This window comes from Erigeron canadensis, chromosome 4, assembly GCF_010389155.1.
Source record: "Erigeron canadensis isolate Cc75 chromosome 4, C_canadensis_v1, whole genome shotgun sequence".
NCBI classification, from domain to species: Eukaryota; Viridiplantae; Streptophyta; class Magnoliopsida; order Asterales; family Asteraceae; genus Erigeron; species Erigeron canadensis.
The window spans coordinates 26253513-26266993 of NC_057764.1; the positions used below are offsets into that span (position 1 = coordinate 26253513).

General features: G+C 35.7%; 2 protein-coding genes across 2 annotated transcripts; both read right to left on the reverse strand.

Moving 5' to 3' along the window:
• Window positions 1–2840: 2840 nt before the first annotated feature.
• Window positions 2841–6456, reverse strand: LOC122595602 (DEAD-box ATP-dependent RNA helicase 31-like). Its single transcript, XM_043767998.1, has 10 exons — window positions 5407–6456; window positions 5064–5170; window positions 4915–4970; window positions 4604–4828; window positions 4266–4472; window positions 4081–4167; window positions 3889–3984; window positions 3579–3794; window positions 3305–3487; window positions 2841–3217 (listed from the first exon to the last, which is right to left on the reverse strand). The coding sequence occupies exons 1-10, from the start codon at window positions 6297–6299 to the stop codon at window positions 2990–2992; spliced, it is 2298 nt and encodes a 765-aa protein (XP_043623933.1). The 5' UTR covers window positions 6300–6456; the 3' UTR covers window positions 2841–2989.
• Window positions 6457–8247: 1791 nt separating this feature from the next.
• LOC122596322 (cyclic nucleotide-gated ion channel 1-like) lies at window positions 8248–12565 on the reverse strand. The gene is made up of 8 exons (XM_043768874.1): window positions 11787–12565; window positions 11406–11618; window positions 10967–11259; window positions 10650–10761; window positions 9710–9955; window positions 9234–9625; window positions 8773–9075; window positions 8248–8407 (listed from the first exon to the last, which is right to left on the reverse strand). The coding sequence occupies exons 1-7, from the start codon at window positions 12141–12143 to the stop codon at window positions 8811–8813; spliced, it is 1878 nt and encodes a 625-aa protein (XP_043624809.1). The 5' UTR covers window positions 12144–12565; the 3' UTR covers window positions 8248–8407; window positions 8773–8810.
• Between the last annotated feature and the right edge of the window lie 916 nt (window positions 12566–13481).

Here is a 13481-nt window from a genome sequence, read left to right on the forward strand (position 1 = left end):
TTTTTAAACTATTAAAGCTTTGGGCTTTTTAGGTCGGATTTTGAGTAAATGTTAATCTCTTTTAAAGGTCAATATTACCGGCCGGATACAGTTTTTCTATTTTCTTCTATTATTTATTACAACTTGAACAGTGAACATATAAACCAATGACGACCCATTATATAATACCAATACTATACATACCAAATAAGTTATTCGCCATTTCACCTATTACTATAATTACTAGATTCTGATTAAGATGGTTAAGGGAAGTCCAGATGTCTTGGATGAGATATAACAACTGTCAAGTGGTGTGGTATAACAAATACGAACAATAGCTTTTTAATTTCTGTTCGTTAAAAAAGTTTTTTTTTTTTTGGGAAATGTTAAATACAGCCTTAAGGGTTGTATTTAACATGCATAAAACAACTTGTATCTTTCATATTAAAAGTCCACCCCTTGATTTTCATGGTAAATGTACAAATAATTTATGCACCTTAAACACAGCCCTAAGGGCTGTATTTAGCAAACCTTTTTTTTTTTTTTACCAATGTTCAATTATAACTTATAAAATATATGTTGTACTCGTAATAAATTAAGTAAATTAGAAAAACTAATTATATATAGAGAAAAGTGAATATAAGACTATCCGGCATCTAAGATTAGTTGTGAAACCCCTCACATACAAAATTTTTAATATTTTTTTATTAATGAATAAATGTTTGGGCCCCATGAATTTTATGATTTAAAAAAACAATATGTGAGTGTTCCACACCTAAGCTTAGATACATACCAGCCTTATATTCTCATCCCCCTTGTATATACATAGTGCCGTCCCATAGATTTTAGAGGCTCTGCGCTGCATTATTTATAGAGACCTTTAACCATATCATTTACGTATTCTCTCATTTTATAAAATAAAAAAATTACCTTTTAAATTAGCAATAATTAGCAATTCCAAACAGAAACACAATATCACATTGTAATCGTTGGGTATTATGATATGAATATTTAATACTAACAAAAGATAATTGAACTTTTGGGCCCTTTAACAAAACTAGGCTCTGTTCGTTTGAACATGTTGAACACCCTCAAATCCGACCCTGTATATACAAAAAGTTTGACCAAATGATTAAAGAATGTATAAATTTATGTTCATGTAATAGTATTAAATCACTAATTTCACATTTTGAAAAAAAAATATGTTAATTTTTATATTTTATTATGGGTATAACGGTTACAAATTTTCATTAATTGGAAACTAAAATGTAAACAAGTTAAGTGACTTGAGTCAATACTGGCCTCACTCTCTTAGACACCTCATGGTACCGCCATCCTTTAAAGGCAGCTGTTGATGTAGAACATCATCTTCGACAGTTTACACGCAACCACGTTACCAGTAAATCAAATAACGGGAAAGATTTGTATTTGTGACCTTTGACCAAAAGTCTTACCAAGTTACCAGTAAAACAAATGGGTACTTGTTATAATAACTGTTAAGTAATAAATGTACTATGCAACTTTTTTATTTTTAAAAATAATATTTATTAATATTTTAAAGTTCATCATTTAACATTTTTGATACATAAAACGAATAACTGTCACGTTTAAATCATCAAATTAAAATTAATCGTTTTTATGTTTGAAAGCTGAAAATTTTATGTGCATCGAACCTGTTAAGACACGATTTGTCATGTTTTATTAGAAGTCTTTCATAGTAATCTCACAAAGCATTTATAATGGGGAAATAGATCCCACAAAGCTTTTCAGGGAGGAAATTGTTGCCAAGTAATCTAAAGCTAACCAACACACTAGAACCATCTTCATCCTGATGAAGAAATGCATACCTTGATCAATATCAATAGAAAAACATTACTTAAACTATAATTGACAAATTTGTACGGACCAATATTTTCATCATAATGTTTTAATACGGACCAATATTTTCATCATAACTTGTCAATTAGGGATGAGCAAAAACTGAACCGGAAAACTGAAAACCGAAAAAACTAAAAACCGAATCAAACCGATTGGTTTGGTTTTAGTTTTCCAAAAACAGAACGGATCGGTACGGCAATTTAACTAAAACCGACCGACAAAACCGGACCAAAAACCATAAATATTTTAGTTTATATTTATATAATATCTAAATCTCGTATTTTGTATAACTTTTCACTGTAAGATGGCAAGCAAAAAAACATATGTCATATCAAAGAATTGATCTGCCATCAGAAAGAAACAAAATGATTATTTGAACATTAGCATGTATAAGGATTAAGGATGCCAAGCACTATTAGATACTCAAATTAAACTTTATATTCTTATTTGATCAACATAAGAAAAGTTAGAAATATATCATATAGAAGAATTGATTTGCCATAATTGGTTAAGTTACTGAAGTTCAACAATTCATGAATCTTGACTTAGATTCCATACTCATGATAGATAATCTAACATTTAATCGTATACCACAAAAAGATATAAATACTATTCTAAAAAAAAAAAAAACCGAAAACAAACCAAAAATTGACCCAAATCGAACCAAAAACCGACAAATCAAACCGAATCCAATGGTTTTTGTTTTTCAAAAACCGGAAGTTTCGGTTTTAGGTCAAAACTCAAAACCGACCCAAGCTCACCCCGACTGGTCATAACAAAAATCTGACATGTGAAGAAGTCCCTGTGGCCACCACCACTTTAGTGGGGGTGGTAGAGGCTTTGCCTCTTGGTGTAAAAAACCAAGGTTCACTCTTTGGCAATTGGGTAGTTTAGAATTACTTGGGGTATATCATAATTGTAATGTAATATTTGCTGTGAAGAAGACAAAAAAAAAAAAAAAAAGACCCGTGTGTGACTGTGACTAGCGTAAACAATATTTCATTTACTCAGAAAAATACTATAGTTAGTTACAATGAAATTGCAACTTTTTGCACTAATAGTTTAAGTTTATAAGAAGCTTATGCCAGTAACCAAAATTTCGCAAGATCTGCTCAAAACTCATTCTTGAGTTTCATTTAGAACGCAAACCCGGCACATTCTTGAGCCCCATTTTCCCAAGAACAAGTTTGGGAATTGCAGGTGGATTGTCAAGCCCCATGCTTCGGCTGAACTCATTTGCAAGCTCCACAAGGCGGTATTTGTCGCTGCCGATTTTCTTGTTTGAGTTGTAATACCCAAGCCATGCCTGGTATGCAGATTCTTTGTTTTTCATATCCACATTAGACAATGCCTTCTCCACCTGTACGTTTGTAAGTTGAGAACACTAGAGTTAACATTCGATTTTTAGTAGTCAAAGTCAAGAAAAACTTGGGAAAAAAAAGTCAACCTTTTTCTTCGTGTCAGGATCTACCAAAGGTGGCTCGGCTTTTGAAATGGGTAAATCTTTAATGGTAGACAAGAAAAATTCTTCCCATGGTGCCAGCAACAATATCCCTTGCCCCTCCTTACCTTTACGTCCAGTTCTTCCAAGCCGATGAATGTACTGAGCTTTATCCGCTGGAACCCCAATCTGCATTATCAAACGGGTTGGGTAGCATTTTAAAAAGTGTTTTGAGTCAAGATAAACTTTAAATGCTGGTCAAAACTTGAGAACATGATACCTGAATAACGAGTGTCACATCCGGATAGTCAACTCCACGTGCAGAGACATCAGAAGTTACCAGAATAAGACCCTTTGACTTCCGGAACTCATCAGAAACCCGAGTCCTATAACTCTGTGGCTTCCTGGAATGGATTTCTCGGACATTCAACTTGAGCTCACCAAGTAAGTCAGCAACGAGTTTTGTGACCATAGCAGTCGTACAAAACACAAGAACCTGCAAATATACACCATATAGATGGTCTTGTTCAATACAAAAACAAGCAATCACCATCATGATTTTACAAGCTCAACAATTCACTAATTCAGACCTTATAGTCAGGATCATCTGCAATATGATCTTTCAGGAGAGCATACACTAGTGAGAATTGCTTGTCCAGCGGAGCAACCAGATGCGTTTGTTGAACCTGGTGAAACAAAGCAAGGGATTAAATGTTGGAAGCAACAACACATTATGATATTCATAACATACATTTATAAAAACATCTACATATATAGTATACCTGTGCATGCGTCTCTTCACTACCTTCCTGAACGGTGTTGATATATTCATGATCCCTTTTTAGAGCAATGTGGCAAATTTGACGAACCTTCACACCAGAAAATACTTTTTAACAAGTCTGCAGTTTGCAAGCGATATGATACAAAACAACCTAATGAGATCACCACATTAGAGTAAGAAAGACACCTCAGGTGAGACCGTGGCTGAAAATAAAAGTGTTTGCCTCTGTTTTGGGACAGCTGCTACTATCTTCTCAATGTCTTTGCGAAATCCCATGTCCAATAAGTGATCGGCTTCATCAAGAACCAAAACCTTAACGCCCATTAGCCTAGTGGCAAATCCAGCAGTATTCTCAATATGATCTTTGAGCCGTCCCGGTGTGGCTACTAGAATCTTAGAGTTTACAAGTGAAATATTTTAGTCCTTTGCTGCTTATTTGTGATATATAGAGTGTTTATTGAACGGTTGTTATTATTCATATAAACTATGATTTTACACTATGCATTTCCAGAGGAATAGCTGACCTGGCAAGGGCTTGCTTGCATACGTTTTTGTTCTAAACCAAGCCGGGTGCCACCAATGACGACTTGGACACCCACAGAAGGATGATATTTTATCAACTTGTTAGCCTCCATGGCAGCTTGACTTGCAAGCTCTCTAGTAGGGCATACAACAAGAACCAGGATTGGGGGGCGCTTTTGATCCCGTCCAACTGCTGGTGATTTCACAACAGCTTCGATCGATGGAAGCTGAAATTATATAGAGTTTAGAAAACTTGACTAATTATTCTTTTCTAAAACAAAGATATGTCGAATGTTAAATGACAGTGTCTAACCAGAAATGCAACAGTCTTTCCAGTCCCAGTTCTAGCCTTAGCCAGCACGTCCTTCCCTGATAAGTTGGAAATGATAGAATAGGAATCAGCATACAACAAAACTTGCAAAGCAAATTCATCCACATATATGACCAAAAATGCTTAAAAACCTTTGAGAATGACAGGAAGCGTTGCTTCCTGCACAACTGTCATCTTATCGTAGCCAGCATCTTTGATTGCTTTTAAAGAGAGTGGGGAAACCGCACATTGATCAAACCTACACCAAAGTCAGCTGCATTTACTTAAAAAAACACTAACTTTGGTCTAACCTAAATCTATGGTAGTTCCAAATAGAACAAAACATATAATATCTAGTAGGTTCTTGATAGTTGATATGAACAAATATGCAGTTCCATATTGTATAAACGAGTACAACATATAATAAATATTTAACACGAGCATTAGTTAATCCCAAATAATTTCTAAATCATACCAAAACAACAAGTAATGTACCTTGTTTCACTTAAATATGATTCACTTCCATCAGGCGAAACTCTACGTGGACTCACTACTGCCGGTTTCTTTAACATCCCATCATCAACAACATCATCATTCTCATCACTCACATCATCATCATGGTCGTCTTCACTAATCAATTCACGAAACTTACTCACCACATTCCTTTGTCCCTCATCTTCTTCCTCACTCTCACTTTCATCTGACACCATCAAACTCCCTCTACCCATATTCCTACCACCTCTTCCACGCCCCCCTCGTCCACCATCATCTCTCCTTTTCGACACAAACCCGCCATCAAAAGAACTACCTGCATTTCCCTTACTCCTATCTCTATCAAACCCGTCTCCCCGTCTCTCGAATTCACCTCCAAATCTCCCTCCTCTCCCCCCTCTACCACCCCTTACACCCATATCTCCATTCCTTCCTCTAAAACTTCTCGAATCCTCACCACGAAGACTAACCGAGCCTCGGTTTCCTCTACCACCATCAAATTCACTCTCTCTTTTCCTTTTCCCATCATACCCTTTGTTCCTATTTCTATCATTTTCACCATAACCACCATTATCATCACTATCACTATACAATCTTGATTTCTTAAAACTATCAGATTTCAACTCACTAACCCAATCACTTAGTTCAGCTTCATCTTCAATCAAACTCTTTGACCCACCACCACCTCCACTTCTTGTTGAAAATGATTGGGCCAATGACGTCATCATCAAATTAGAAAGCCCATTTGTTGGTTTTTTAAAAGTTTGATACTTTAATTTATGAGGAAACAAACGAGTGAAAACCTCATTGTTTCTTCTTGAGGAATTGGGCTTCATGAAAGATGATGACTTGAGGGATCTAAGGTGTGGTAATATTGAAAAGAATTTAAAGGGCATGCTCTATGTTATATCTATATATATATATATAACTTTATAGTAGTCAGTAATCCTGCCGGAAAGTTTGTTGTAGCGGCGGAGATTTTAGGGTTTAGGCCCCTGCTCTGTGCTGCTCTGCAGAAAGGGGTTTAAGGTATGTGTATCTTGGACCTATTTTTGTTCTTTGACCAAAAGGACCCTAGTGGTATTTTATAAAAAAAAAAAAACTTTATCACAATGTTGGAAATCACCAACGTAGAAATGTATAACTCAAAAAGAGTCATACTTACTTGTTCGACACTATACTTGGATTTTGTCATTCGAAAAGGAACATCGGCTCTAAAAATCCTGTCTCCGTCTACCAAAACGATCGAAAATGTTTCGAAAAAGGTAGGCATATGACGTACAAAAAGTTTAAAAAATGGGTTTTTGTTCAAAAATAAAATCTTGTTGGAACTATCCATATCCGGTTCATCCTTCAGAATCATATCACATCCTGAATCTAATGAAATAGGATGAATTGAGACAATATTTTGTAAATACGTAATTATCTTGAATGATGCTCTCTGTCCCCTCTTTCACAGAAAATGGAGAGGCGAGTTGATGTGGATCCGTTGGAACTGACGGGGCTCGAACCCCCACAACGACGCTATTATTAAGGGCGCGCTCTACTACTGAGCTAATAACCCGTCGTGCGGGCTCCCACTGGGGACTCATTATACCGAAAGCGAGATAAACCCCATCCCTCTAATATTACAAAAAAGTTTCATTAGGTTGGATGGGAATGGGGATTTCCTTGGAAGGGTCCCAAATAACCTTATAAATAATAATCACAGAGGGAAAAGAACTACAAGAAGTCTACAACCTTACTAATAACTAAGAAAGGTGTTTTCCTTACTAATGGAAGACTCATAGAAATTTAATACATAGAAATAAAAATTCATATTAATTTAATTCTAATCTGAACCCGACTCTCATAGCTGAAATATTCTTTCTCTTTTTTCCCTTTTTCTAGGGAACTTTTTTTTTTGTTTTTCGTTCCTATTATCCTTTCTCAAAAAAAGGGACCTTAAACAAAGTTAAAGGATTACGTTGTTCTTCATAGTTATTTACTTAATTATTGAATAGAAATATACTCTGGATCTTTGAGGTTGAAAGACAAGTAGATAAGCAGAACCTGTATTCTGAGGTTGAAAAACAAGTAGATAAGCAGATTCCTAACAGTATTTTTCTTGTCTCGATTCGTCCACTGCTGCTAAATAAACCAACAAGGACTTTCTTAAACATATTTAAGGGTCAATTTGATATCTTCGAGTCTTCGACGTTGTTCACGAACAAAAATAGATAAAAATGTAAGTCTATTTCTATTTTGTTATTTGTTTTTTTTTTGTTTTTTTGTTTTTTTTTGTTTTCACTTACCAAAGATGTAACTTGAAGGTTATGGTTATGGTTATGGTTATGCCCGATCACAATTCATTCATTCATTCACTATGTTTTTTTTTTTTTTAATTTTATTTAGTCTCCCATTATTTTTTTTGTATTATAAGGAAGACTCATTGTTTGACTCTTGGTGTTGAGCTGTTATGTTACAAAAATTTACAAGCGTACTATGAGTTTTTTTTTAAAACACACATTTTGGGAAGATAGATATGCACACATTTTACATACATGTACATATACATATTGCAAAATGGCCCCATATCCGTTTATATATGGATTGAGTATTGTTATTGTTGTATTGTTGTGTTGTTCTACACATATGACATATTATGCATGAATCCAAACCATTTCAACATACTAAGAAGGAACTGTCATGTTATTGGCTAGCACCATGCCAAAATTTGACATAGTATCAACCACACCCTTCACTTTTTAAGTATTAAAACCATATTAAACTGGGTTAACCTTCACTATAATAAAATAACTTTAGATTAGAGTATGTGGAAAGTGATAAATCAAAGGAGCAAGAGTATGTGGTAAATGGTAATCTATGTATTCTTTATATATGTAAGGCATATCTACACATTTGCCCCTCCTAATTTAATACTAGCATCTTCTACCAAGGGACTTCCAAGCTGATACTCTTCAAATTTTGACGCTTGAACCTACCAGCTTCTTACATATTTGTCCTATAAATAAATCAAACATCATAATCAGAATTTGATCAGTAATCTTCAAATCACAAATCAATAAAGAATTTAAATGTTTTAAAAATGATTTTCTTCAATTAATAATGTAGAAAAACAGTAAGTAGGTGGGTCCCATATACCGTCATGGTAGTCAGAGCACACATCGCATGAAGCTCATGCTCGGTGACTCACCAAAAATGGAATAAGTTTACCAATATCCATCCAAATTGTCCGGATTTACTATTAAAAGTTGGTAACACATAACATAGAAATGTAACGAGTTGGATACATTTTAGATTTTGGTGCTCCTATCAGGTTACATAATATACTTTTAAGGAAAAAGCTACAAGAATGTATGACTTTACCTAACTGTAACAATTGTCGCATCGTAATCAAAATCAGGCTAAGCTGGCTTCGGAAGAAGCAACTCCAACTTAGGTGTTGACATATGATTCCGTCTTAAGATACGTAATGCATTGGAGGAAAATCTTGACACATAGATGGAGGCACCGACGCTGAGGGTGGAAGTCTCTTTGCTGCTGGCCAAGGCATCCTGCAGTCTACATTCTCGTGCCTCCAACATCATAGTCAGCTTTCTTTTACAGTGTCCACGCCAAGCAGCCTGTATGTAGCAAGCTGCCCATGTCCTCCACTGCTGTGAGTAGAACCTGAAAATAAATACAAATCCAAGCTATTTTTGAGTTTTCTTTCAAATCTGTCTCATGATTTGGTTGATATTAGTTTTGATTACAAAGAGAGTGAAATAGCAAAAGACAGTCCCAGCGTAATCATATAGCGATCCTTAATCAGTCAACTATCTGATTACCTAAAAGTATGCTGGATAATCCTGCTATGAAGACGTCTAAATTGGGATGCCACAAACATGAGATCATCAGCCACGAGAGCAAAAGCTTCAACTTTTGTAATTGTTTTCACAGTTCTAGTAGAGAAAGGAATTCGCTTAGTTGTAGGATCTAATGCCCATGTGAGAAGCTCCTCCCCACAAAAGTCACCGGCTTTGAGGTTAATAGAGTTGAAAAAGCCCATTCTTCCACCATCAGTTGTTATACTTACTACCTCACCACGAGTGATGAAGAGCATTTCAGGCACCGGATCACCCTCTCTGGCTAAGTAGCTATGCTCTGTGTAATGAACTGGATTTAAACGCTCACACATAGCATCCAATAAATGTTCATCCATATGGTTAAACAGCGGTACCTGCAGTTATAAGGGCAGTTCTTATCTTTTCATCTACATCAGATATTATTCAAATATATGACACAAATACGATGTATGACTTACTCTTCTTAGTGATAATAAGCACAGATGACGTTTTATATCCCTCCTCAAGTCCCGAGGAAGGTCTCTGACAAAGGACTCTAACTCAACTCCCCTAGTGATTTTCCATTTGTATTGCTTGTGTCTCCTAACTCGCTGCCTTAACTCCTCAGAGAGGGAAAAATGTGACATGAGCTCCTCGGCTTCTTGCCTTTTTTCTTTCATCTCCTCCACTCTAAGAGTCAAGTTTGAGAAAGACTGCAAATATCTCTGTAGAATTTGAACTGAAAGATTAGCCAATGAATCCAATAAAGTAGGAACTGTATTTCACTGATAGACTATAGTTCAACTTCATCTATGTATTGACAAGTGATATGAAAATGTGACGAACAGGCGTTTGTTGTCCCAGGAGTATCCGAGGTGTATATAAGGTTCCCCGTCAACCAAGTGGTTGTGGGTTCAAGTCCCAATTGAGACAGGAGTGTAAGGTGTGACTTGTGAGTTTGCTGTTGAAAGAAAAGATGATGCGATGAGCGGGATTCATAACATTCTAAGATCAAGTCACAACAGTCAACAGTACACATGAACATAAAATAGAATGCCTAGATATCTATACTTCTATGCTACTTATTAAAGAAAATACCCCCAATGTCTAAAATGCCCTTCTATGTAATATTTTAATCTACTACCCTTAAAATATATAATATTTTCACTTAGCACTCAGATATTTACCCCTTAACATTAATGATTACGTTACACTATCAATCCTTTATTTTTTAAAATATCTCCATTAACCCTTTATATCAATAATCTACACCAATCGACGCCTCATCTGTCACCAACCGTCGCACCTGCCACCACATCGTCGCCGCCACGATCACCGCCGCATTGCGCGGGTAACGTGCTAGTATAAACAAAGATATATTAAATCGTGAACAAGACCAAATTAGAGAAGTATGCAAACCTGCATGTTGCCTATAAGCAAAGCAAATAGAACCAGCCCAATAATCGCAATAAAGTCGGCAAATAGAATCTCCCCATAGAAAGTGCTTGCTTTTAGGCCTTGACCAACAGAACTGGATCACAAGAGAAGATTCTTCAGCTTTAATATAGCATCCATTGAACCAAAAAGTTCATAACATTAAATTTAATTGCAATTTTTTAAATATATTATGAATCAATGTCTCACATTTAAATGTCGCTTTAAGAAGATTTTGAACCATCGAAGTCTGAGTAGGACTGTAAGTAAACAATAGAGTAGGATATTAACTGATTGCTAACCTTAGACTCTGCAAACCCCACCAAGAACAATACAAAACTTTTTGGCGGAAGTCCCTGGTTTCTAACACTCGAGTTTGAAGAGCATCAAGGTATATCCCAAAATCAAACTTTGTTGAATCTTTAATTTCATTTCGTTCGAGAAGAGGGCAAGAAGTGTTCAGGAATCCATAATCTCCCACACGGCCTTCCTCACAAAATAAATACTTGGTGTGACAGTTATGACTTTGACATGCGATATTCCAGCATCTAAGTTCGCTTTCTATTGCAAACAAGTACCAGAGGGCTCCAACTACCTGCTTATAAAAATCTGTGTTACTTTAACAACACAAAAACTTCTCATCATTTTTCATGGATAAACGTAAAATACATTCCCAAGATACATTTTCTGGACTATCTATATCTAAAGTATTTAAGAGAATATACATGAACTAATACTTACATGGCTAGCTAGCACATAGAGAAAAAAGTTAAAACCAGCTCCAGCCCATGCTTTTTCGGTCAGGAAACCAGTAACTTTGGTTACCTTATGATAGAACAAGGCGGTCCGAGCAACTCGAGGGATGTTTTGAGACAAGATAATGAACTTTAAAAGTTTTTTTGTCAGTAACGAGGCTGGCCCATGTAAGTTTGGGATGATTACCAAAACTGCAAACTGCAAAAAAATTACAAAGACGTTATACATTAATAGATATGATCTGACTAGATGGGCATGTTCAGAGATTTATTTCAGAAACTAAGTGAGTTTGATCTTACCACATGCATCATAAGCTAACATAATTTACATAATACAGGGTCATATAAGAATAGTGAATAGAAATACCTGTGGAAGGGGAAGAGCTGCTAAAACATCAATGATGAAGTAAGATGTTAGGTAACGTCTTGCCACATAATAAGGTTCATCTATAAATTCTCTTTTTCCAAGTAAATGATTATAACGAGGAACATGCGCAGTTCTGAACTGGATAATGATATGAATAACATATAATATGTCTGCGAATGAACGAAGGACACACACAGTGATCTCCAATCTACGGTCTACATCTAGGCACTTTTGGGTACCATCAATTACAGGTATATAGAAAAACAAAGGATCCAAGGATAGTGCAAAAACAGAGCATAATAAAAATGTTTTGTTCCAATGCAGAATAAATTCACTATCTGGATCAAAAAACTTCATTGAAAGGTTACCAAAACTCTCCTCTCGATCGTCAATAACAATACTTGAGCCTGTAAAGTGTAAACTTATTTCTCGTGTCCTCTTTAACTACTGCAGATAAGTCTCCGAATACTGAATCAACTTTACGAGATGTAGGAACCACAATGAAGTTAGAATAATATACACTTTAAGGAAAAGAAAACGGAAGCAACATATTAGAATAGTGAAAGGAATTCGATCCACTCTTATAGTAACTTGAGAAGTATATTTCTGCTACCATTAACATTATTATGTGTGAGACTATGATATCCATCAGATACACCAGGCGACATACAATGATATAGATTTCTGTTGCAGGGCTCACTAATGTAATTTTGTTTGTCACTACTAGTTGGATATGTTTATCTCTCGAAGTTACCAGATTTAATCTTTAAGAGAAATCTTGGGTTTATGCTAACGAGCTTACCTAAAATGAGCTTAATCTTCAAAATTTCCTCACAAGATTATAAACTATATACAATCTCCTTATTATAAGCATAAATTCAAAAAATTGCAACCTGGTGTTCAAGAATCCATCATCTATAAAAGCTAATGTGAAGTTTGAAAATACAACGCGGTTACGCCTAGAACTAACACAAATTATTCTAACACATGTGTTTATAATCTAGTTTCCTTACATAATGCACCAATGTTTCTGTTTCTTTTTTGCTTTCAAATAAGACCACAGCACAGTTTCATGAATTGGGCCTGCTTCTAACTTCTGTTTAGTATATAGGCTCAATTGAGCAGCCATAACCTATCCTGAACAGCCCACTAGCCTAGCTATTTAAGACATTATTCAGGCCACATTGCCAAACCTGAACAGACCAAGTGACCAAACCTGTAACCCGGATTTTTATCAGGTTTTGGTTATCAGGTAACATTCTTGAAGGTCAAAATGAGATTAATTCCATCCAAAAGGGTAGTTCTACTTGTCATATTTGAAAGTTGAAACACTGAAAGAGAAGCAGAGTATGCTAGTAAGAGAATTAAATCATGCTAACTTTACGGGATTTCTTATCTTGAACTTTATTACTACAATTTATCTCAAGTGAAACCTCAAAAATTACTTCTTCATACCAATTTCTTCGATTTAATAGAAACCTGGTAATCTACTTTCTTTTACCTAAGCAACGATAAAAGGTACCAACTTTATTGATGTCTAAAATCAAGGTTGCAGAAGTCACTAAACGCTCCCACGTCGGTTGACTAGGGAGTTGAGAGTGGTCAGGCCTATTCGGGGAGTACTCGGGGGTCAAAGCGGCCAAGGCAGGGAGTAATTGGAGTAATCGGCAATAAGATACCCATCCTCTTCGCGTT